This window comes from Hyperoodon ampullatus (assembly GCF_949752795.1).
Source record: "Hyperoodon ampullatus genome assembly, chromosome: 1".
In the NCBI taxonomy this organism is placed as follows: Eukaryota; Metazoa; Chordata; class Mammalia; order Artiodactyla; family Ziphiidae; genus Hyperoodon; species Hyperoodon ampullatus.
This window is the reverse complement of record NC_136914.1, coordinates 213,221,293-213,248,210: the sequence shown is the minus strand read 5'-3', so window position 1 is coordinate 213,248,210 and position 26,918 is coordinate 213,221,293. Positions and strand designations below refer to the sequence as shown.

The 26,918-nt window shown below is 40.3% G+C and overlaps 2 protein-coding genes across 7 annotated transcripts in view; one reads left to right on the top strand and one right to left on the bottom strand.

The window, feature by feature from the left end:
* The window catches only part of TDRD1 (tudor domain containing 1), a gene marked incomplete at its 3' end in the record, with an annotated part of 35,831 nt that extends 26,267 nt beyond the window's left edge, over positions 1-9,564 (bottom strand). For 5 of the 6 annotated variants that reach the window (XM_079716937.1, XM_079716935.1, XM_079716936.1 and 2 more), the window contains exons 1-3: positions 8,626-8,932; positions 6,419-6,477; positions 1,691-1,835 (exon numbers count right to left, since the gene is read on the bottom strand). In XM_079716937.1, coding sequence (XP_079573063.1) covers positions 1,691-1,835; positions 6,419-6,477; positions 8,626-8,920 — 499 coding nt within the window. In that variant the 5' untranslated portion in view covers positions 8,921-8,932. Of the gene's footprint in view, positions 1-1,690; positions 1,836-6,418; positions 6,478-8,625; positions 8,951-9,454 lie in introns of those variants that run through there. The other variant, XM_079716934.1, reaches the window with a different exon arrangement.
* An 11,479-nt stretch (positions 9,565-21,043) lies between these two features.
* The window catches only part of CCDC186 (coiled-coil domain containing 186), a 44,135-nt gene continuing 38,260 nt past the window's right edge, over positions 21,044-26,918 (top strand). Inside the window, exon 1 of the mRNA XM_079696577.1 lies at positions 21,044-21,132. The gene's annotated coding sequence lies outside the window, so the exon portion shown is untranslated. The remainder of the gene's footprint in view (positions 21,133-26,918) is intronic.

The window sequence follows — 26,918 nt, the reverse complement described above, 5'->3', positions numbered from 1 at the left end:
CCAGAACACATGATATAAAAGGAACAATAAAAGGGAACAGAAAATCTGCGGTGGTGAAAACAGACGTGTGCAAGCAGAGTCTGATGAGGTTCACCTCATGCCATTTAAAAATAACAAGACAAAAACCAACAAGGAGAATCACACCTAGAAAAACCCAGGAAGTTTTTGAAATGAAGTTAAAAAAAAATCCTATCAGTTTCCAGGCAAAGGAAAACAAGTTATCTGAAAAACAAAACAAAAAACACATAAAGAAACAACGAAATCAGGCTGGCCTCAAATACCTCCACTCTAAAAGAAATTGGAAAAAAGAAGCGAAATATCCAAATAGCCAGTGAGCACAGGAAAACTGCTCAAGATCACTGATCATGAGGGACATGCAAATTAAAACCACAGGGAGGGCTTCCCTGGTGGCACAGTGGTTGAGAGTCCGCCTGCTGATGCATGGGACACGGGTTCGTGCCCCGGTCCGGGAGGGTCCCACATGCCGCGGAGTGGCTGGGCCCGTGAGCCATGGCCACTCAGCCTGCGCATCCGGAGCCTGTGCTCCGCAACGGGAGAGGCCACAGCAGTGAGAGGCCTGCGTACCGCAAAAAAAAAAAACAACAAAAAAACAAAAAGAGAGAGTAGAAAACCATAGGGAGACACCACTACACATCCATGAGAAGGGCTAAAATTAAAAGGACTGAAAACACCAAATGTTGACAAAGATGTGGAGCAACCAGAACTCACTCCCAGTGGGAATACAAAATGGGACAACTACTTTGGAAAACGGTTTGGCTTTTTCTTATAAAGTTAAGCATATACTTACCTTTTGACTCAGCAATCCTACCCCAAGGTTTGTACCCAAAAGAAACAAGAACATATGTTCACACAAAGACTTATGCAAAAATGTGCAGAGAACTCTATTCATAATAGCCAAAAGGTGGACACAAGCGAAATGTTCAACAGAACAGATGTACACATTGTGATATCATGCAATGAAATGCTACTCAGCAACAAACAAAAAAATTAATGCATGCAAAAACATGGATTAAACTCAGAAACATTTTCTGAACAGGGAAAGCTTCACACAGAGTCTATATTGTATGATTCCATTTACAAGAAATTCTGTAACTGGTAAAATTAATTTATGGTGAAGCAACAACAGTGGTTGCCTCTGGGGGGTATAGTGACTGGGAAGGGACATGAGGGAACTTTCTGAGAAGATGGAAGTATTCTTCATCTTTTTTTTTTTTTTTTGCGGCACGCGGGCCTCTCACTGCCGCGGCCTCTCCCGCTGCGCAGCACAGGCTCCGGACGCGCGGGTCCAGCGGCCATGGCTCACGGGCCCAGCCACTCTGTGGCATGTGGGATCTTCCCGGACCGGGGCATGAACCCGTGTCCCCTGCATCGGCAGGTGGGCCCCCAACCACTGCGCCATCAGGGAAGCCCAGTATTCTTCGTCTTGACTGGGCTATGAGTTTGTGCCTTTCAGTGCAAGTACGTCTTATCTCAAAAAAAGTATAAAAAATAATCAAGTAAAGAAGCATGGACAAACAAGAATGGTAGGATGTTGGCAGCTGTTGAAGCTGGGAAATGGGTATTGATTTATATATACTCTTCTGTTTATACTTAATGTTTTACATAATAAAAATGTTTTTCAAATGTGTAAAGGAATAATCCAACAGGCATCTGAGAGCAATATGCTTACCAAACAGACCGCAGCAATGGCAAGTTGTCGACCGAAGAGGAGGTCCTAATGAGCTGAAGAGTGCTGGATTACTTATGGACAAGGGGCTCTCAACCAACTTGTGTACTTTTTTTGATTTTGCAGGAGACACATTATTGCAAGTCTTCTATTAAGAAAAGAGAATAGCAATGTTAAAACTTGGTACTAATGTTTTGTGTGTTAAATATTAGATTTGGGATTTCCTCTGCCGAGAAGACGAGATAGATGTGCTTTCCCTTACTCCTACCATTAAGTACCACTAAAAACCTTGGACTTACATATGAAATAAACATACAGGGACCCTGAAGGAAGGCAGCAGACAGGCTAGGAACTTGGGACCCGGAGAAGGACATGGCAGTGAGTCCCCAGAGTTTTTATTCTGCCTCATAGATCCCAGATGCGGTGCTGGAGAAGTCAGAAACGCCCAAAGGCACAGACAATAAAAGCCCCAACAAAAAGCCTGCTCGCTTGCTCTCTCTAGCCAAAAGGCCAGGAAAGGGATGGCCCAGCAAGACAGAAAAACTTTAGCAGTAACTGCTCTACTTCAGACAGTTGCCGCAGAGAAGACTGTGGCCCCATCCCACCAGCAAAGGTAGACTGGGGAGCCTAGACCTCCAGCTTCACCAGGCTACACTGAGGTGCCCCCTCCCTCCCACTTGGGTGGTATCAGAGAAGGCCAACAGAGTAGGGAGCCAGCACTTCATCCTTGTGGGGTCTCCCTGTGGAGACTGCATGGGGAGCATGGACTTCTGCCTGGCAGTAAAGAGTGCCCCCCATGCCCCCCAACTACCAGCACCCTTGGGGTGGTGTTAAGAGGAAACCTAGTGGACAGTCAGGATTTTCCACCACCATTCAATAGTCATGAGTGGAGTGTCTCCAAACGCTTCCACCTCCAGTCCTCCCTCCACCTCGTGTGAAGTAGAGAGGATATGGCGGGGGTCGGGGGGAGCAGTAATGATGCTGGGAAGATGAACTCCCACCCTTGTCCAGCCAAGAACATCCTGGGCCATAGAACAAACTTCAACCAACTTAAAAGAACTTAAATCATACAGATGGTGTTATTCAACCACAGTGGACTTACACTAGAAATCAGTAACAGAATGAGAACAGATAATCTCCAAACATTTGGAAACTAGACAATACACTTCTAAATAACGCATGAGTCAAAGAGGATGTCTCGGGGAAATGTTTTAAAAATACACTGAACTAAAAGAAAATAAAAATACAACATATCAAATTTGTGGGACACAAAGTATCGCCAAGACAGAAATTTATAGCTCTAAAGTCACATACTAGAAAAGAGGAAAAGTCTCAAATTAATAATGTAAGTTCTCATCTCAGGAACCTAAACAATAAGAACAAAACATGCCCAAAGCAAGCAGAGGAAGGAAACGATAAAGATAAAAGCAGAAATCAATGAAATTAAAAATAAAAACTTGGAGGAAAAAAATCAGTGAAACAAGACCTGGTCCTTTGAAAAGATGAGCAAAATTGATAAATCTCTAGCAAGACTAACAATGAAGTAATCAGAGGAGGCAGAAATTACCGATATCAGGAATGAAATAAGAGATACATTACTACAGACCATGAAGATATAAAAATGATAATGGAATACTTCAAACAACTCTATGCAGACTTCACAATGTAAGCAAAATGGACCAATTCCTGAAAAATCATGAATTATCACAATAGGAAATAATTTGAATAACCTTATAAATATTAAGGAAACTGAATCATAATTTTAATACTCCCAAAAAATAAATCCCCAAGCCCATATGTTTTTTTACCACCAGAGAATACTACCAAATGTTTAAAGAAGAATGATTTAACACTGACTCTATACAATCTCTATTCCAGAAAACTAATATTACCTTGATACCTAAACTATACAAAGACAATAAAAAAGAGAAAATCACAGACCAAGCTCTCTCATGAAAATGGATGTAAAAAATCCTCATCAAAACAATATCAGATATAATTCAGCAACTTATAAAAAATAATTATACACCATGACCAAGTGGGGCTTATTCCAGGGATGCAAGACTGGTTAAATTTAAAAAAATTTATCAATGCAATCCACCAAACTAACAGGCTAAGGGAGGAAAAAAATCACAACAATATCAATGGATGAAGAAAAAGCATCTCAAAGATTTCAATACCTACTCATGATATAAAGTCTCAGAAAAGTAGGAATAGAGAAAACTTCAACGACTTGATAAAGATCGTCTGCAAAAATTCTATAGCTAACATTATACTCAACAGTGAAAAGACTCAGTGCTTTCCCCCTAGGTTTGGAAACAAATATATCCACTGTCACCACTCTTAACATAATGCTAGAAGTTCTAGTCAGTGCAATAAAGCAAGAAAGGGAAATTAAAACCATATATTTTAAAAAGGAAGAAATAAAACTGTCTTTTATTGGCAGATGATAAAATTGTCTATGTAGAAAACTGCAAGCAGTCTACAAAAAAATTCCTAGAATAAATGACTCCTGGAAGGTCACAGGATACAAGATAAACATGTGAAATCAACCATATTTTTATATATTAGCAATGAACGTGAGGACACATGGAAATAAAATATATAACAGCATTTACAATCACTCAAAAAACAATACTTAGGTGTAAATCTAACAAAACGTGCACAGCTGGTAATCTGCAAACCACAAAGTGAAAGAAATAAAAGAATATCTAAATAAATTGGGAGACAGATTGTGTTAATTGGAAGATTCACCACAGCAAAGATGTCAACAATTTTCAAATTGATATACAGGCTTAATGCAATTCCTATCAAAATTCCAGCATGATTTTTTGTAGATACAAACAAGATTGTTCTAAAATGTATACTGAAAAGGAAGGAAACTAGATTAAATGATTTTGAAAAAAGAAACGGAAAGTGGGAGGAATCACTGTACCCAACTTTAAGACTGACCATCATAGCTCCAGTACTGTGTGGTATTGGTGAAGGGAAAGACCCATAGATCAGTGGAAAAGAGAATCCAGACTAGACCCACACAAATTAGCACAGCTGATTTCTGACAAAAGTGCAAAAGCAATTCAGTGGAGGAAAGATAGCATTTTCAACAAATGGTGCTGGAGCAATTGGACATCCCTAGCCAAAAAAAAAATTAACCTCAACCTAAGTCTCACAACTTATAGTGGACCACAAATTTAAATATAAAACTACAAACTTTTTGAGGAAAAAAACCCAAAACTTTCTGCATCTATAGCAGCAAAAAGTTCTTGGACTTGACACCAAAAGTATAATATATAAAAGGAAAAATTGACCAGGACCTAGCTAAAAACTTTTGCCCTGCTAAACATCTTGTTAAGAGAATAAAAAGACAAGCCAGGTCTTCCCTGGCAGGGAAGGTTGAGAGTCTGCCTGCCAATGCAGGGGAAACGGGTTCGTGCCCCGGTCCGGGAAGATCCCACATGCTGCGGAGCGGCTGGGCCCGCGAGCCATGGCTGCTGAGCCTGCGCGTCCGGAGCCTGTGCTCTGCAACGGGAGAGGCCACAACAGTGAGAGGCCTGCGTACAGCAAAAAAAAAAAAAAAAAAAGACAAGCCGGAAACTGGGAGGAAATATCTGTAAATCACATATTTGACAAAGCACTAGAATCTGTACTATATAAAGAACTTTCAAAACTTGGCAGTAAAAAAATAAACATCCAAATTAGAAAATGGACAAAGACATGGAGAACATTTCACTGAAAAGGATACACAGATGGCAAATAAGCACATGAAAAGATGTTTATCATTAGCCACTAGTCAAACAAAACCACAATGAACTATCACTACACAAATGTGACAATAGGGAAACTAAAAATACTACTACCACCAAATGCTGGTGAGGATGCTGGGTGCAGAGAATCTGGATCACTCATACATTCTCTATGGGAATGTAAAATGGTATAGCCACTCTGGAAAACACTTTGGCAGCTTCTTAAAAAACTAAATATGCAACTACTATATGACCCAAAAATGCACTCCTGGGCATTTATCCTAGAGCAAAAACAAAAACCTCATGTTCACATAAAACCTTACACATGAATGTTTATAGCAGTTTTAGTTATAATAGCCAGAAACTGGGAAAAATCCAGATGTATTTCAATGGGAGAATGTTTAAATAAGCCACAGACTACTACTCAGCAGTAAAAAGCATTGAACTATTGATACATACAGCAATCTAGGTGAATCTCCAGAGAATTACGCTGAATGAAAAAAATCCAATCCCAAAAGGTACATACTCATTTATATAACATCCTTGAAATGACAACATTTTGGAAATATGGATTAGATTAATGGTTGCCAGGGGTTAAGAAGGGGGTAGGGGCAGGAGGGAAGTGGATGTGACCATAAAAAGGTGCAGAAGGGATCCTTCGAGTGATGGAAATGTTCTGTATCTTGCCTGTATTATGTCAAATAGCCTGATTGTAATATTATACTATAGCTCTTCAGCTTGTTACCACAGGAAACAACTGGGTAAAGGCTACAAAGAATCTCTATTATTTCTTCCAACTGTATGTCAATCTATTATTACCTAAATAGAAAAAGTCGAATTTTATTTTTAAAAATATACTAGGCTAGAGATAAGACAGTCTTACCTTGAACAATACCTGCAAATTGAGTAATTCTTCGTTAACACAATATAAAAACATGTTTAGAATCTTTTATCCAAAAACACAAAATAGAAAAAATAAATAACTTACACTATTTACTTCTTTGGGTGGTGAATTATTTCCAACATTTAATGGTGACACAGAGTTACCTGGGATGTAAAACATAATGCCTAATAAAAGTCAAATATTACTTTATTCCTGAACATGTACAGTAACATAATTAGGTAACAGTCAGATAATAAAGCTATACCATAATAACCTTAAAGCTACACTATAAATAAGTAACATCCTGCTTTTCCTAATGAAGAAAAAGGGTTTGTTTGAAATTTCCTTGACTGCTGTATACCTCACTGTGAACTTTTCTCCATTCACGAAGGCAACAGTTACCAAGCTTTTTGAACTCCAGACTCATCTACACGCTTAGAAATTACTGAGGACCTCAAAGAGCTTTTGTTTACATGGCTGGTAACTATCAATATTTAGCATTATTAGAAATTAAAACTAAGTATTAGAAATTTCAAATACTAGTATTTGAAATTAAAACTAAACATTTAAATATATTTACTTAAAAATAATAAGTGTATTACATGTTGACATGGTTTTTTAAAAACTATTTTCCAAAGTAAAAAAAAAAAAAAAATTGTGTGAAGAGTGGCACTGTTTTACATTGTTGCACATCTCTTCAATGTTTGGCTTAACCAAGGATAGTTGGATTCTCATATCTGCTTTTGAATCCAATTTGTTATGATATGTTGTTTTAATTGTGAAGTAAATCTGGCCTCACACACATACGTGGTTGCAGATAGGAGTAGTATTTTATGGCCTTCTCGGGTAACTGTGGATATTCTCTTTAATTCACACCAAAACTCAAGTGGTAGTTTAAGGGTTAGCTGCAATGTGGAATCTAAAACCGTTATCAATAAACTTTTCATACTGTTATATTAGAATCCATTGATTTATCTTGCACTTTAAATGGATTTTTACCCATGCAGGACTATAGAGCATCATGCATTGGTCTTCAGGAAAATACTGAGAAACTCCTGAGTTATGCAGATCTTCCAAATGTTGACACATTTCATAAGATAGTACCAAAAACCTTATGTGTTAATATCACCATGCATCTCACCAGAAAAGTCTTTTAAGTATTGGGAAGCTGTCAAGCTCAGACTGGCAGATACACATTTCCTGAAATTCTCATTTTTGCTTGAAAGCTTGCACTTTTTCATTAGCAACAAAATACTGTCAGCTGTTTTCTTTGACGTGACAGCCTCACTTTATCCATTTTTGAGAAAATGACTGCCAGATACCTAAGCCCGAATGACCCGTGTGTCATTCTTTTCAATTAAAAATGATGTTCCAAGAAAAAAAGTTTCCATTCAGCTCAAACTCAATCACACACATGCTTTTCATACTTCAGTAAGCAGCAAAAGTTAGGAGTAATTCCCATTTTGTTAAACAAAACACTAAAAATACCTGTACACAAGGCTCAAGACTTATTAATAAATTTGTACTGCTTTATCAAGGGCATTCTTAAGTAAAACTGACACTTCTGGCTTGTTTTGTCTTAACTGCAAGGGCATGAAAATGAAAAACAATGACCATTAGCCCAGGCTGGTACTCCTGCTAAAGGCAAGTTAACGAGGTGCCAGAGTCTACTCACCTTTGCTTTTGCACCACCAGCATAAAGTCAGCAGAATGAAAAAGAGCAAATAATGTTTTAATATTATTAGGAAAATAGTTGTGACTCCAGAGGCCCAAGGGCCATACTGTGAGAACTACATCACCATAATATTAAAAGATCATATCTCAAACACATTCACAGAGGGTAAATTCCACCAGGCCCCAGTCTCCTTAAAAAGCAGATTTTTAGAATTAAGACGAAAGGAATGATTTTTTAAAAAATCAAATGAAACAAGTTAATGTCTTAGACATACCTCTGTGAGCTATTACATGCATAAAATCTGCACAGTATTTTTAGAATATGGCCAATCTTTAGAACATCCATAAAAAGCCAGTGTTTCCTTTCTACATTCCCAGTATGTCTCTGGATTGGGGTGGGTGGGGAGGAGGGAGGCTTGTCTGTAGACACTTTCTCCTCAGGAATCCTTCTGTGATGAATGTAGCCAAAGGTAGCTACTTGGCATCTGGTTTTTCCTTCTAAACTAATATGTATATGCAAATCCTATAAGTTAGCCATTTGGCTGTTAATAGCGCACTGGTGTACAGTTACACATACTTTCGATAAGTCGAAGAAACCATCAGAATCAAGTAGTAATAAGCCTACAGGTTTTACTCACCTGTTGGCAGCATCTTCCTGTCTCCTTTGGATCCAGCCACTTCTCCACTGATGCCGTCAGAGTTTGAAGATACTGAATTGTCTTCCTCACTAGCCAGATACTGTTTGATTTGCTCACAAAGCAAAAAATTTTTCTTTCCAGTCTCTGGGCTTTTCAACCTGAAATTAGGATGGTTAGGATGTCCTCCGGGACTTCTTAAAGACTCATGCGGTGGAAGCTTGCTTTCACTTTTCGCAAAATTAAATGGCTCTGTCATTTTACAGCTAGATGCCTCCAAATTATTTCTTGACATCATATTAAGTGGCAATTTAACATTCACAGAAGTCTAAGGGAAGAAATGTATTTAAAAGGTAACTTTTAATTCCAAAAGTAGAAGCACTGCAGGGCCAGGTGATTTCTCTTTATGTAACAGCTCTTTCCCATCAATGATTCCAAAGCAGATGTAACTGTAACCATGATATCAAAGCCTGTTCTACAGGCACAAGAAAAGAACCCTTCTTTAAGTACAACCTCCAAGTTTAACAGAATTCGACAACGAGCAAATCAAGAGACATAGAAAGAGGCATCTCTGGATTCGACACTATTCCTTACTTTAAAAAGCTTCTGGAAACAACATGAATAGAAAAGGACCATCAAGTTTTAAGCGAAGTATTTCCGACCTAAAGCCTACAACTTAATGGTGAAATACAACAGTGGGTAGTGTTTAGATCAGGTCATCCCCTACCTGTCTAGCCTCTCAGAACCCCTCTATCCTCCCCTACCTGTTGCTCTGCTATGTCTCTGACTGTGCTGAACCGGGTCCCCAGAACGTCCTCGCTCTCTCATCCACCCGGTCAACCCTTTCCTTCCTAGTCATCCTGCACAATTCGCCTCAGCTGATTCCGGTTTGGTCTGTTTTTCCCAAGTCATCTGCTTCATAAGCTCCAGCTGGGCTTCCATAAATTGTAACTTGTATCGACTGCTTTTAAGGACTTATCTGTGTGTGCCCTTCACTGAAAATAAGGGACACATACTGTTGCAAAGCGCCTCTGAGAAACCTCTAATCAGACATTATGCGGGCTTGTTGTTTTCCTATTACTCCTTGAAAATACTGTTTGCGCAGGGGAAGTAATGTAAGTGGACAAACAACTCTTATTTTTAAGTAGTGACCTATAGCTTTGTCTTTAGCCTGAAGACAAAACTTCTGCCTATCTTCCCAAAACAGCTCAGGAAAAAAAAAGGCAACAGATAGCCGAAACTGGTATGAGTAATAGCTAAATATTATTTGACCTTATTTTAAATAGAAGATAAAGAAAGAGCAGAAAAATCCTCCCTCGTGGTGTCCTAAAACTTCTATCTCTGCTCTAAATCAGGCCCAGCCTAATTCAATGACAGTACAGAAAGGATAATGAAATTTTAAAAAAGAAAGAAAAGAAATACACAAGCAGACTTACAGGTGGGGAACTCTCAGGGGACCAGATCCTGGGAAGATCCCTAATAGAAGGCCGGCAGATGGGCAGCTGTGGTGGGAGATACTGTAGCTATCAGGGAAAGCATATCTGTAGCAGGTATGTTCAGGTATACCTAAACTGAAGGATCAGATTGAGAACTACTATGAAGGATGCAGTAAGACAGAAATACTGTGAAATTACAAAAGGAAAATAACTTCCAGGGGATGCTGGGTGGGGACGTGAATATTGAGTAACGCTAGACTCTGTACAAGAAATATAGAGAACATGCATTTAAATTATTAGGGCAGGCTTCCCTGGTGGCACAGTGGTTGAGAATCCACCTGCCAATGCAGGGGACACGGGTTCGATCCCTGGTCCGGGAGGATCCCACGTGCCGTGGAGCAACTAAGCCCGTGTGCCACATCTACTGAGCCTGTGCTCTAAAGCCCACGTGCCCCAACTGCTGAAGCCCGCACGCCTAGAGCCCGTGCTCTGCAACAAGAGAGGCCACCGGAGTGAGGGGCCCACGCAGTGAGGGGCCCACGCACTGCAATGAAGAGTGGCCCCCGCTCGTTGCAACTAGGGAAAGGCCACATGCAGCAACAAGGACCCAACGCAGCCATAAATAAATACATACATAAAATTAAAAAATAATTATTAGGGCAACTACCTCAAGGACAAAAACAAAGCATAACTTTAAAATCACAATCCAACAGGGAAAAAAAAATTCAAGTATGGTAAACAGAAAACATCAAATAAGATGACAGACCCAAGCCCAGGTAATCTAAATATCAATGATTCAGTCTCAAAATAGAAAAAGAGATGGACCCAGGGAGAAAAATATTCAGATACATACTGTGCACAAAAGGCACACATTAAACAAAATACACGGTAAGCTTGAAAATAAAAGGACTAAAATATGTGCTATGCAAATAACCAAAATAAAGTTGGGCTGCTAATATTAACAGTATTAATAGCAGATAAAATAGAACTCAAGGTAGAAAATATTGGTATAAAGAGAGATATTTTACATTGGTGAAAAAAACCCTCCCAGGAGAGAGAGCGGCCAGAAATCTCTGACTCACAATGACATCGCCTTGAGATGTATAAAGTAAAAACTGATTAGAAGAGAAATTCAGTCACCATAAGGACACACCTGCTTTAGACACATACTAGTCAACAGATAGAAAACAAGCAGTGATATATATTTTACTAACACAATAAACTTGATCTAATAGGGACCAATACAGCCAAGAACATTCATTTTTCCAACACTGAGACATAATGGACTACGAAGTCCACTTCAACTAACTCCAAAAGAAACTAGTACCAAACAGGCCATGTTCACTCATCACACTACACAAACCTCCATCTCAGATTTTGCTTCCCAGAGAATCAGTCTGTAACACCCACACTGGAGGATAAGGAGTTTGGGTTTTATTTATTTTTTTATTTTGGGGGATCTTAGTTCCCCAACCAGGGATCAAACCCGTGCCCCTTGCATTGGGAGCTCCAAGCCTTAACCACTGGACCACCAGGGAAGTCCCTGTTTTAAAGTGGTAAAATACCATAAGCGAAATGATAGCAAACATGATTAAATGAACAAAAAACAGCAAAGAGGTCGGAAAATAAGTACTAACACAAAGATGACACATTTGATACCTTTTAAAAAGTGGAATAGTAAAAACATCCAGACACTGCAGCACACACTGTGGGTAACCGACCCAAACATCACCTTCTACTTCTGATTTGCCAGCTTGAGTTAGAGACAATACTGGCCATAATCAGAGTTCTGAGTGGAGCTTCTCAGAAAGCTCTGTCCTTTCCTGATGGACAGGGACAGATTTGGCTAGCAGGGTCTTTCACTTCTTTCTTCCTGCAACACGGACCTGAGGCCTGAAGATATATCACCCACAATGCAATGAGAAAGCAATAAGCATGAGAAAGCAGCACACCCTCAGGACAGTGGAGAGGAGAAGGCAGAGTCTGGTGTCCCTGGCAGAAGCCCTGACTCCAGCCCTGATCTTCCTAGGCACAGACTTGCTGTGGCATCAGAAAAATACACCTTTGGGTTTTCTGTTATTTGCAGCCCAATGGACACAGATACCGATAAAAAAAAATGAGCAAAAGGCATGAAAGGATACACAGAGGATGAAGAGTCACTGATAAACATAAGGGGGAAAACATTCAATCTCATTTGTAACAAAAAAATTCAAATTGAAATAACTATATGTTATTTTCTATACAGCATAGGTGCAAGTAAAACACTCATTACTGAAGGGAATATAAATTAATATGTTCTGCCTGAGAAATAAGTTGGAGATTTATATATGTACATGTGTATTATACATAATATAGTTATATAATATATATGTGCATATTATACATATATAACATATAATATATATTCTTAAAAATATCCATAGCCACTCACAAGTTTATTCTAGAAATCATCACACTGAAATAATCTTAAATATCAAAAAATAGGGCATGTACAGATATCCATTTAAAATAGAAAAAAAAGGAAAAAAGAAAGTTAACAGTGATGTTTCTACTACATAGAATATTACGCTACCATTTAGAATCATAGTTTTCAAAAACGTTGTAAAATGTCTATTAGAATGGCAAATGAAAAATCAGAAAAACACTGTATATTCAGTATAATAACTGCAAAATAAAAAAGAACAAAACTCCATGTACAAAAAGGTGACTGAGATACATTAAATTTTAAATAACAGTGTTCTGGGGTAGGTAAGTTGAGGAAATCTTTTTCACTGTCTTTTTCATTTTCCAAATTATATTTAAGGATGAATTACTTTTATATAAAAAAAGCATGTTAAAGATTAAAATATCACTGCATGTTCAATCAAACTTTTTTTCATAAACTGTGGTTAATTTTAAACCAAGTAAAAGATCACAGTAATATTTAAACCACAAAACCAGGGTACAGACACTGTCTCAAGACACCATTGGGACCCTCAATACACAGCCTTTAACTCCTGAAATAGCTTTCCTAACTTTGTCCTTATTAATAAGGCTGACAGTCAATCCGTAACTCCTTACTACCCTGTAGAGTTACCTATAGACAATTATTTTAAGTTGCTTGAGTGCAGGAACCATGTCTTACTAAAACAATTAAAAAACCCTCTGATTTCCCACAGTGCCTACCATGGCTTCTGGTACAAAGTGGCATTCAAAAGATACTCGTATGATAAAACTATCTAAAACGCACTATTGCACTGTTTTCCTGACAACCTGGACAGGGAAAGTTAAATTCACTGTCTGAAATTTCATCTAGCAATCTTAAAGGGAGAATTACACTATGCTATGAGGTTTACTGAAATTTAATAGCAATACTTCATGTCTTACCTCAACTCTTCCAAAGTCCAAAAATTAATAAAGTTATTTGACTTTAGGAAGGATAACAGAATCAGTTTTAGACCCAATGTAAAGTGTAAGCAGCAAACAAAAAGGATTTAAGCTTAAAAGAAGCTCCACCTATGGTGGAATATTTAAGTTAGAATTTAGGTTATCTCACTTGCCTCACCCAATTTCGGAATTTTCATTACAACGCCCAGGGCAAATAGACATCTAGCCCTGTCCTATAACTAGAAGCTTCTAACTTCCTTTCATTTTGGACGGCCAATTGTACTGCATGCTTCTTTATAAAGTGGTTCTCTTCCCAACTGACTCCTGTTGCTGCCCCGTGACCCCAACCGTTCAAACATCTGAAATGGCCACCATGTCCACTTTCCTCCAGGTCCTTAACCTTCTAGACTTCTCACAATTCAGCACCTTCTCTAGTTCATCCGAAACCCTCATACAGACAGGACTCTCCTAAAAGCACAGGATTCTAGATGTGGGCCGACAAAGGGTCAAAAGGAGAATCACACTATCCCTGACTCTGAAAGTTACTTCTGCCTATGCACTAGCTTTTGGAGGGAAGCCTGGACTACTGTGAGTACCCATAAAACTTGCAGTCATCTAAAATCTTTTGGAATTTAATTTTTTTAAATGTGTAATTATCATACCATGCAATTGTCTTTTTTCTTTTGATTTACAGTTCTGTGAATTTTAACACATATATAGATTTATGTAACCACCACAATTGGGATACAAAATACACTGTAAAAGCTGAATTTGAACATTAAAAAAAACTAAGAATGTGCGTTTATCCTTACTTGGCTTCATCGTGTGTTAATCACTGGGGCATATTTGAATCTGGAGAGGGCAGGCCTTATACCACAGTTCTGTGTTTCCCACCCTTGGGTTGCAAACTTCTGGAATATACAGATACAGAGGTGTGACAGATATTGCTTTGGGGGTCATAACTTGAGGACAGGCTAACCTCACACAGTTTTAAAATAAGCAGTTCCCCCATATACAATCCACTATTTTTTACACGCTACTAGTGATGAATGAAATATATTTATGATCATCCTCAAATCTATAGTAATTAGTTTTGTGTTTCCTTAGCCAACAGTAAAGATTAATTAGAAGGGTTCCCAAATTTCTTTAAGGAATCATTGATGCAATGAAACAGCAGTGGAATGAAAGTAACTAACTTCTGCAGTTCTACAGGCAAAAATAAGGCCTTGGTTTTGTGTTGTCCTTTTGTTCTGTACTCCATGAATTGATCTCAGTAAGACTTGATGCTCCCCAAGGGGAAAAACCTTTCTTTTACTCCCTTGGAATCCAGCTACCCTTCCCCTATGAAGCCCAGAGCATCCAGGATACACTGTAAACAGGGACATAAGGCCTCTCCTGTCTTTCCAAGAGACCACAACCTAGAGGCCAGAGTAAACCCACAGTGAGTTAATTCCTTTAATACCAAAAGTGCATGCAGCAGAACCAAAAGTGCATGCAGCAGATACTTAACTAATACTTTTTCTTCTCTGTTTGCTTTTGTCCTCCTGGTAACCCCCTGCATTCAGAGAGAATGGCTATTCAAAGGAAACAGTCAGTTTTAAAGCTATGAAACTCAATGGTTCCACAGAACATGAGCTTTAAAGTCGGTCAGACCCAAGTCTGAGCAGTCTCATCTTCCTCATTTAGCTATGCTACCTCAGGCAAATCACTTCATCTTTCTAGGATTCAGTGGCTGTGAAGTGTGGCCAGCAGTAGTAACTTCCTCACAACACCTAATCATGAGGATTAAATGTGACACTGCATGTAAACTACCCAGCACAGTGGCAGGTCCTTACTAAATCCTTAAAAGGCAGCCATTATTTTTACTTTACTTCTATACCACTCCCACACACAAAGAATTTCTTCCACTCAGGTGGAATTAGTTTGCACACTGAAGACGAAAATAATTTGAGGATTAAAGTATTCCTATTTCTTTATTCCTACAGACAAGGAAGGGAGACCTGAGAAGGTTTAGTAACTTGCCAAACCCACGAGGACCAGCGCCCTTACCAGCTAAGATGAACACTCAGGTCACATTCCTAGGCCGTGCAATTGCGCATTCAATAACCGGACGGCTCAATAAGGGAACCAGAGGCCAACAGGCAAGCATATTTATAGCAGGGCCTGAGTGCCAAGAAAAGCGACTAGTACACAGCAGACATGCTATAAATACGTGTTAAATGAACCAGTGTTGCCTCACCTACATGTAAGCGAATGCTGCGACGTATCTTCCTTTCTACAGTAGATAAGTAGGGGGAAAAAGTCTAAAAAGTATTGTCTGCACTGTAGCTTTGAGTTAAATGAAGACATTGAATCCACGAACCAAAATTGTTTTAGAGTGAAGGGGAAAGAGGTCCCCCAATAGGATGCAAGTGGATGTTCACACTTAGGAGAATCATGCCTGGAAGTACTATTTTTCAAATCTGCTGCAAGGTCCCCATTTGCCCAAAGCTCGACTCCCACGTCTCAACTCCCACGTCTCTCGCCCCTCCTCCCAGTACAGGATCCTCCCCACCAAAATCTCCCACCCAAAACCTGCCTTCCCAGCCAAAGCTCCCAGGGCTTCTCCAACCTTCCGTACTCTCTCCACTTCCAGGCCCCTGGTACCCGCTCAACGTACGACCTCAACGCCCGACCTCAACGTTCAGTGCCCAACATCCGGCCCCCAACGACTGAAGCTCCATAACCCTCAGGCAGTCCCTTTCGCTTCCCCATGCACCTGGGAATCCTGACCTGGAAAGAGGCAAAAGGGCCGCTGACCCAGACCAGTCTCTGAAGCCTGGCGGTGGTGGCACCTGCCCGTGTCCCGGAGCCCGGCCGCCAGGTGCGCTCCCCGCGGTTGCCTCGCTCTGGACGCCCAGCCCGCTCTCCCGCGGCAGCGGGCGCCTGCGCAGTCCGCATTCACGTGCTGCCGCTGCGCCCACGTGCTGCCGCTGCGCCCACGTGAGCTCTCTGCGCGTTGGGAGCTGCGCGCTGAGCCCGGGGCCGCCATCTCTGTGCTGTAGTGTCGGTACAAAAGCTGCAGGGTCAGAGGGCGGTGCACTGCGGAAACTTAAGGTAGTCGTTCTTGCTTCTTCTAGAAAGGAGTCCCTGGAAACTCCAAGGGCAAAAATGCAGACCTTGTCTCCGCAAGGGTCACTTGAGTTATATTAATCACTTAAAGTCTTAAAAAGTTTTCTCAAATCAATTCACTGCTTCTGCCTGCACGCGGAAACCAGGTACACGTGATCACACTGTTTGCCCTGAGAGCACGTAATTATAGGTTGATGTTGCTCAAAGAAAAAATATTTTAAACTATTTTTTGAACTATGACCTTTAAAAAAATTCAGAAGAAAAAGGGTACCCTTATGTAACCATCACCCAGTTCAATATTATCAATTTACGGTCAATCTTGTCTGCATCTGTACCCCACATACTCTCCATCCATTGTTTTGAGACAAATTGCGACTTGTATATTGTTTTCTTTTTAATAGATTTTATTTTTAGAACAGTTTTAGAAATAAATATAGATTGAGAAGACAGTATGGAGAATTCCCACATAAGCCACACCCAGTTTCCCTTATTAGTAACATATTAGTAGGCTATATCTGTTACGATTAAGGAACCAATATTGATACATTATTACTAAAGTCCATATTTTATTTAGATTTTCGTAGTGTTTACCTATTGTCCTTCTTCTGAGCCAGGATCCCATTCAGGATAACACACTTATTTAGTTGTCATGTCTCCTTAGGCTCTTGGCTGTTGCAGTTTTTCAGACTATCCGTGTTTTGATGGCCTTCCCGCCTTCCAGGAGTAATGGTGAGGCATTTTTGTACGATGCCCCATTGATGGAATTTGTCTGATGTTTTTCTCATGTTAAGAGAGTAGTTATGGGTTATTAGAAGGAAGACTACAGAGGTAAAGTGTCATTCCTATAGCATCATATGAACGGTACATTCTATGAGCATGATTTATGACAGTTGATATTTTCCATGATCACCTGGCTAGTACTTGTCAGGTTTCCCTACTATAGAGTTACTTTTTTCCCCTCCCTTTACATACTATACACTTTGGAAGAAGTCATTATGTGCAGTCTACACCTAAGGAAAGGGGGTTATACTTCACTTCCTTAAGGGCAGAGTACTTACAGAAATTATTTAGAATTTTTTAATATAAATTTATTTATTTTATTTATTTTTGGCTGCACTGGGTCTGCATTGCTGCGCACGGGCTTTCTCTAGTTGCGCCGAGCAGGGGCTACTCTTCGTTGTGGTGTGTGGGCTTCTCATTGTGGTGGCTTCTCTTGTTGCGGAGCACAGGCTCTAGGCACGCGGGCTTCAGTAGTTGGGGTGCACGGGCTTAGTTGTTCTGTGGCATGTGGGATGTTCCCAGAGCAGGGCTCGAACCCATGTCCCCTGAATTGGCAGGCGAATTCTCAACCACTGTACCACCAGGGAAGTCCCTATTTAAACTTCTTTTGCATGGGAGATTTGTCTCTCCTCTTCTATTTATTAATATATTCAATCATCTCTCAGTAGGAACTCATAGATATTTATTTTATACTTTGAGTTATAATCCAATACTACTTTATTTCCTTGCTCAAATTCCAACTTGGGCCATTGGGAGCTCCTTCAGTTCTTTTTTTATAAATTTATTTATTTTATTTATTTATTTTGGGCTGCATTGGGTCTTTGTGCTGCGCATGGGCTTTCTCTAGTTGTGGCGAGCGGGGGCTACTCTTTGTTGTGGTGCACGGGCTTCTCATTGCGGTGGCTTCTCTTGTTGCGGAGCCCCGGCTCTAGGCGCTTGGGCTTCAGTAGTTGTGGTGTGCAGGCTCAGTAGTTGTGGCTCGTGGGCTCTAGAGAGCAGGCTCAGGAGTTGTGGCCCATGGGCTTAGTTGCTCTGTGGCATGTGGGATCTTCCTAGCCCAGGGATCGAACCCGTGTCCACTGCGCTGGCAGGTGGATTCTTAACCACTGCGCCACCAGGGAAGTCCCTTCAGTTCTTTTTTTTTTGCCGTACGCGGGCCTCTCACTGTTGTGGCCTCTCCCGTTGCGGAGCACAGGCTCCCGATGCGCAGGCTCAGCAGCCATGGCTCATGGGCCCAGCCGCTTCGCGGCATGTGGGATCTTCCCGGACCGGGGCACGAACCCGCGTCCCCTGCATCGGCAGGCGGACTCTCAACCACTGCGCCACCAGGGAAGCCCCCTTCAGTTCTTTTTTGTTCTCCTTTGACATACTCCCATCAATATGGGGTTGTTTTTATTTTTTTGAGCACGTTCTTACTTTCTGGGATATTGAATCTTTACATCCATATATATTTAAGGATGTATTTTTAAAAGATTATGACTGTTAAAAAACATCACCAAAATGTATCACACCTTTAAAAATAATTTCCTAATGTCATCAAATTAGTATTGAAAATTTCCAGATAGTCTCAAATGATTTTTAACAGTTAGTATGGTCAAATCAGATCCTACATTTGCATTCAGTGATGTATTTTAAAAAGAGATTTCTCGCAGCTTATGCATTGAAGTAACTGCAGTTTTTCTCACAATTTTGTTGATTACATCCTCTCTAGCAAGAATACTTCACAGGTGGTGTTGTGTTCCTCTATTGCTCCACATCAGAAGACACTTAATATCTAGTCCTTTCTCTTTGGGGGATATTAAAATTAACTTAGCAGGTTCTAATGTTGTCAGACCTATCCATGCACTGTAAAGTTTCCCGTCAGCTTTTCATCTAATGATTCTGGATTCACTGATGATCATTACCTGGATACGTTATTTCACTAGGGTTTCCAAAATGGCGATAGTCTATCTGTTCCTCTGCATTTGTCACGTGAAATTCTATAAAGAACTTTCACACATCAACTACTTGACTGAGATTCAGTTTGTAACAGAAAAGGTAGGATGCTTTATTCTTTTATCAGTTTTCAGAATGTGATGATTCCTTGGCATCCTCCAAAGGTGACCAATGACATTTTAAAAAATCAACACTCATTGATTTTTAACCTGGTAGATGTATCTCTATTGCTGTTATTTTTGAATGCTAAAATTGTCCTATCTTTGACCAGTGGGAACACCTTTGAATTGGCTCCTGAATCTTTTTGACACAACTCCTATGATCTTTGCTTTCTGATACAACCAAAATGTCCTAGGCTTTCTTGTACATTTCTTGCCCCAGATGTAGATTTAGCCCTTGAGCTCCGAGGATCCCAGGTGACTTTTAGTGGGAAATTATATTTAGAGATGATAGGAGAATAGGGGTGTGCATTGGGTTGATCATTGTTCTAGGCCTTTCCAGTGGACAGCCTTTTTTTTTAATGGAAATGAAATGTGCCATGAGTTCATACTGATATTTCTAAATTCAAATTTAGGGTTGTAGTGTTTTTACTTAATTTCTTTGATTTTTATATGTGTATTTCCTTTCTCCAATACTGAAAATCTTGGTTCCCAAGGATTACATATATGCTTTATACTAACATATTTCAGAAATAACAGTATGAATGTTATTACAATATGCACACTGAAAAAGCTTAAAGTTTCTTTTTTTATTTTTCCCCCTTGGAATAACATCTCAGTAGGAATATTTGGTCAATTTATTGTTTAAAAGTCAAATCATTTCTTGGGACTTCCCTGGTGGCACAGTGGTTAAGAATCCCCCTGCCAATGCAGGGGACACGGGTTCGAGCCCTGCTCCAGGAAGATCCCACATAGGCCGTGTGCTGCAACCACTGAGCCTGTGCTCTAGAGCCCGTGAGCCACAACTACTGAGTCCACGTGCCACAACTACTGAAGCCTGCACGCCTAGAGACTGTGCTCCACAAGAGAAGCCACCATAATGAGAAGTCCACGTGCGGCAAGGAAGAGTAGCCCCCTCTCTCAGCAACTAGAGAAAACCCGCGCGCAGCAACAAAGACCCAACACAGCCAACAACAACAAAAAAAGCCAAATAATTTCTTTACTGTCACACTTTCACTGCATAATGTGCTTTAATCAGTATCTTCACTTAAGGTGGGAGGTGCCATTTCCTGTTGAAAGGAAAGAGGAACAGAGTTACAAAATGTTGAATTTTTTTAAGTGGGGTTTGTTTTTTGGTTTTGTTTTTTGGGTTTTTTTGTTTTTGGGGTGTGTGTGTGTGTTTGGTTTTTTTTTTTTTTTTGCCAGCAGTTAGTATCAAAGAAGTTTAACTGAAAAAGAAGTTTTGCTTTATAAACTCTTGAATTGACTTGTCAGAATCAACTATATTCACTCAGTTGTACATAAGATATCTTAAAGAACAGCACTTAGCCGGACAGAGTAGGTTTGCAAACCCTCCAGACTCAAACTGCTCACCTTACTTCTCAGGACGCGATTAGGCAACTATATTGAATACACAACCTCCACCCACCCACCCACCTCCGCCTCCAGTACACTTTTTAAAGTTTTTTGCTAATTATTGAGCAGCTCCAGCATGTCAACCCCCACGCTGCGTGCTGGGATGAGGACACTTCCAGCGCTCAAGGCTCACAGTGCAGTACAGGAGACGACGCACCAACAGTTTATTATTAAACAATGGCAGTAGGGACCACGTGGTGTTCTGGAAACCCCCAGAACCTCTCCCAGAGATGAACTGTCTGACGGGCAGGTAGGCTGCTCCTGCTGACGCCGCCCACGTCAGGTGCAAGACTTACACATCAAAGCTTGTAAGTCCCAATTTTGAATTCTCATTTTTATAACTTTATGTCCCTGACTATGATAAGGGCCAAAGGGTTCAGAGGGATCATGTCCAAGGAGCGCGTTCTACAGGAAGCAATAATCTGCTTGGGCCGGGAAGGGGCGTGAGGAAGGACGGGACTAGAGGCGGGAGAGCCGGTTCGCCGGGTCGGCCGGGGATTGGGAGGGGCTGCCCAGCAAGCCTAACTGTCGTGCCAGGCGCTCCCGGGGTAGGAGACAGCGCTGCGCCGGCCCCGCCCACTGCAGACAGGTTACCCAAGCACCAAGAGGCGTTGCGTCACGCCGCCCGCGCCGCGCTGACTGGCTCCTCCAGGTAGCCCCGCCCCCTCAGCTGTAGCGGGGCCGGCTTCAGCGTCGCCGCCATCTTTGTTGATGTGTCAGCTCCGCGGGGGCTTGGGGAAGTCGCGGCGGAGGGATCGTGGTGTCGGCCCTGTTCCTCACCGCTGCCCCCTCTCCCCCCACACTTCCTGTTCTGCTGGACCCCGTTATGGAGAAGTTGGCCCCTACGCGGGAATTCCAATGGCCTCTTTAGGGGTGTGGCCTAAGGCTCGAAGAAGTGGGGTAAGTGCGTGAGGGATGCCAGGGGCGGGCCGGGGAGTCGCGGTGGCGGCGCGGCGGGTGCCCACCTTCCGCGCAGTCCTGCAGGTCCCGGGGCGGCTCCCTGCCTGGCTTCTCGAGGGGGCGAGGCGAGCGCTGGGGGAAGGAGTTCGTAATCCCCTCCTCTCCCTGCCTCCCTCCCTCAGTCCCGAGCACCGGGGCAGGAGGCGACCGAGGGGTCGCCGGGGGCCGTGAGGGCCGCGCCTCCAGAGCGGTGCCTAAAGAGCGGCGGAACTTGGGCCGCTTGCCCCGTCTCCTAATGCGAACTGTAGCTAAGCCCTACCTGCTCGGCCGTCCCTCATAGACTCAGTCGCCTATTTCTCCTTTCCTCTCCAAGTTCACTGTGTTCGTGTTTTATGTTGACTGTTAGCGACTTTTTAAACTCTCTTCCAAACACTTCCATTACTGTGATTTTAAGTAATTTAGAGACGATTCTTTGGGATTGTGGATATGAGAGAAATCGTTCTTGGTGTTTATGTTGCCTTTTTTCCAAGGACATCAAGGCATTTGATAAACCTTGGTTGGTAAGGATCATGTTTCAAATTTGAGCCTCTGTCAAACTTGTAAAATGGTAAAACCCCTTCTACATGTTCCCTAGTAGCAGTCTTGGGGAACAGGTGTAATTATTGCTTGGCTGTTAACAGTTTAATAACTTGAGCTAATATTTACATTTTGATATTGTTTAGAGGAAAGAGGCCTGGATTTGGAACATTTGGATTACCTTTGACATGATAATCTTGTTACCTAGGAGCGTTGTTTAGAAGGCCATGCAGCCCCAGGCGTTTGGCAGTTTTCTCCGTGTATGCGTGTGTAACGAACGTACTCTTGATGCCTAGCTTTGTTATTTTTTCCGAAATGATAGGTTGGGAGTTTTTCTAAGGAAATTGTGCGGCAAATCAGTGGAAGTGCTTCAAGAGGTGTGTTGGTAGTCACTCAAAAAGAAAAATCTATTAAGTGTTTAGGTATGGTAGTAGGTAGTAGTGGGTGTAGCCTTCCCAACTACTAATACACCGTCATATTTGCAGTATGTGGAAAAGGTTAAGGTTCAAGAGATTATTGATAGTAAAACTGAACTATCTGCTTGTGTATAAAGTCTGCTCGTCTCTGTACAGCTACTTTCCAATTCTTTATCCATCATTACAGAAATAGAAAACAGTGATGATTGGCCTCGTTCTTTTTTTTTTTTTTTTTTTTTCTTTTTGGTCTTTTCCTTTTATTTTAAATTCAGTGACAGTATTGAGTGATTAACAAATCTTGCAGTATAAAGAATTAAAACTCCATATTACATTGTAATAGGCAAGCATGCATAATTACTGAAGATTCTACCTGGAAATGCCTGGATTGTGTTTATACTGGTTTTATTCTTTTTAAGACCTTGTCTAATTCCTAATACCTGGATATAAACTCAGAGGTTTCCTTAAACAGTGGAGATTCCTTATAGTTTCATTGGTATTTCAGAGTCTTGTTTGTTGCTCACAGGAAAGGAGTGGTGTAGCACAGTAACCACTCTTTAACCTTTTAGTTCCTTCAACCATAAACTAAAGAGTTGTTCTTTGATGCTGTACAGTAACAGCATAGCTGATAATGATTACTTATTATATTCATTTTAAAACCATCTATTTACAGCTACATGCTGACATCCTAGAATGAAGGTAAAACAGTGAATTATACTTACTCTTTAGGAAGAGATGATAGGTTGAAGCAGCCTTTATTAAGAGATTTAGAAAAATCATCTTTCCCTTTGAAGGGAATCATCTTTCCCTAATTTGTGCTAGTTTTTCAAATTCATTTAACAGTTTCATGTTAAAGTAAGACTCCTTAACCTGAAGTTCTGTTTCTTTTCTTTCAGTAAAATTTAAGTCTTTCTTTTATCCCTTATCTCTAGCTTTAAATAATTAAAGCTGATTCTTGAATTTCTCATAAACATGTCACACGGCTTGCAGTGTTGGGAATGTTATGCTCAGTGTCGTTTCAGGGCAACCTTGGGAGCATAGATAGTTTAAATTTGCAAATTAACCCTGTAATCTTACCATATTATTGCAAATGTCACCTTTGAACTTTATTTCTCAGCTACTGAGATTTTAAAAATCTATTTGGGCTAAGAAGTAAACAAAAGAAAAAGTATTGGCATGAAGGGGCAATAGACACAAAGTGGAAATCAAACCCAGCAAAGTATTGATTGGATTGTGAGTATAGTTGTCATTCATTAAGGCACATGAACTGTTAGTCTCCTTCAGGGATGATTATGTCGTAGCTGATGAGCAATTTAATTTTTTGGTAAACTACACTGTACCAAATTAAGCAAGCCCATGAACTGTTAGTCTACTTCAGGGATGATTATGTAATAGCTGATGAATAATTTAATTTTTTGGTAAACTGCATTGTACCAAATTAACCAAGCCCAGGCCAAAGGTGGCTTCAAAATTTAAACACTAACCAGAACTTCTTAATATAAGGCAGACTTAAAACTTAATTTTTTTTTAAGTTATTAGCCTTCCTTTTTGAAAAGGGAGTTATAGGTCAATTACCCCCCCCCCCCCTTTTTTTTAGCTTTCAGATTTGGGGGGGAAATTAGCTGAAAATACTTCTCATATTTTCTTAGACTCATTAAAGTTCATTTGGTGAGCTCTGTACAAGTAGCTTCAAACTGAGATTTCTGTATTAAAAGTTTTTCTGTTTTTAAACTTACTATTAGAGATATATAAAATTGCATGGATCTAAGATGCCAAACTGATAATATGACATATACTTGATAATGTGATGTATGATGTGGCTACTTATTCTCTTTTTCCTGGAATCCTGATGGACTGTAATGTCTTCTGTTTTCGTGTCACAGGATTTAGTACTATTTGGGGTGGGGGTGGGGTATCCTGCTGCATCTATTGCCCTGAGTCTTTTCAACATCTTTTTTTTTTTTTTTTTTTTGGTGATATAGTGTACACACTGTAAAATTCACAATGCCCTAACCCTTGGTTGCAAAACTAAACAAATCCCTACAGGGATAATTGACCTTGGCCTCATATAATATACTTTTTAACCTAGTGGACTGAAGACAACTTTTAAGAGCAAGTAATAATGTTTCACATAAAGGAAACTCGGTATATTAAATTTTACCCAAAAGCTTAGTTACAATGTGACTACTTTACAAATATATCTTCCTTTTGATAAAACTAGAGTTCTTTGAAATAACCAGCTCAGTTTTTAATTGCTTCTGATTTTAATTGCCATTTTAGAACCTTGTTACAACTGGTCAGAAAGATAGGTCATTATTTTGTTTATGCTGCTTTCAGAGTGTATTCGGAGAGTGTGTAAAAGACCTTTGGATGTACTTACTTTTCCTTCAAAGGACAGTAAACCATTATATTGAAGAACAGGAGTGCCCTCACAGGCTCAACTTGCTTATCTTAATGGACATTATTTGAGAAGCTATAGCTGGTATTATTTGAGACTTGGTACAGTTTGTAAGTTTAAAATTTGTAGTTTGTTGTAAGTAACACTTATGCTGAACTGAGTCACATGTTTCTGTTGGACTTAAACACTCATGCATGTCTTATATAGCTTCTGATGGAACGCTGACAGACCTTCAAATTAAAATACTGTAAACACAAGAGCAAAAGATTTAACATAGATTTTATATGTTGGTCCACTGCACCAGAGAGAGATCTCCAGAAGAGATATCTGTTTTATTCACTGCTGTGTTCCCAACACATAGAACAGTGCCTGAACATAATACATGCTCAATACATATTTGGTGAATGAATGAATGAATATCTAGTTTAGAAATGTATTTCTGGCTTGGTACTTTTGTATGAGGCTTGTATGTTTCTATTACCAAATATCTGTGGATTGGATTCATTTGTATGTGCATTTATTGAATAAGCTTAAGTTCTTTTGTTGTTGTTGTTTATACTGCTATTTACTGAGAAACAAGAAATAGTACTAAAAGCTGTTAAAGACAGTGTTTTCATTTATAAGGCTTTTGCTTGGAAGTAATTTTGTAGAATTGCTAGTTCTTTGATTAAGAATAAAATCCAAGGTGGATAATGGTTGGCTTAAAGGCAAGTAAATGTTTCTCGACCAGTTGCCTACAGCTGACGAGCTCCAGGAAGAGCGAAACCACTTCTCACTCCACTAAACAATTTTGAAGTGTGAATTGGTCCTGTAGTACTGTGTCAGAAACAGAAACAACTCTCGGGGGGAACAAAGTGCTTGAATTAAGAGGAATTTTGTGACTGCTAAATTTAAATACAGTATTTTCCCCTAATGAGTAAGAGTTGCTAAAAAGTCAAATAACCTGTGTTACTTCTTACCTCAAAAAAGCAACAGATATTGTACTCTATAATTGTAGTCTCTATATCTATATACATGAGGGTGAATTTGATTTTAACCAGTTCTTAATTAAAACAATCTTGTAAACAAATGTCTAGTTTTACGTCCTACCCCTTTAATCAACTTCTAGGCTATTCCATCCTCAGTAGCTTTAATGATAACTACCCCCTTTACCCCCACCCCCAAGAAAAAACTTGGACAGCAGCCAAATTAGCCTACATCACCATTGCCAACTGGAGGCCCACAAGAGGAGTCAGCTGACTCTTTTTTCCCCTGGTTAGTCGTGGAGAATCAAGCTCATCATGGCTCCCCTCCCCGCACCATTCTTGTACAGTTATTTACTCTTTAGTGATGGCTTTTTACAAATATACACATAAATCTTCTTTAACTTCTCTCCTTTTACTTTTGCCTCCAATCAGTATTCATTTGAGCATCAGAAAACTATGTTTGCAAGTTAAGTGATTCTCAGATACGAGTTCATCTGAAGAGTTTTTTCAAAGGTCATGGGCATATTACTGAGCAACAGTACAGAAAGTGCTTGTCTTTTGAGGTTGAACTAAGCCTTCTTTAATTTACAGGAGGATAATACGTAACAGTCGAAGCTGAGGTAATTATAAAAACAGTTTTGTTTTTTTTTACCTAGATGAATATCCAGCAGAATGAGACCTTTTTGTTGTTCTGTACTGTCTTACACATGACAAGTCTTCTTACAACCTGGTTCCCACCCTCTAAATGCCCTTCAACACCCCCCCACCCCAGCTCCTTGTGTAAACCCAGTCCCACCCTCACTGAGAACCACTGAACACCCTTTGCAAGAATGACTGTAAAG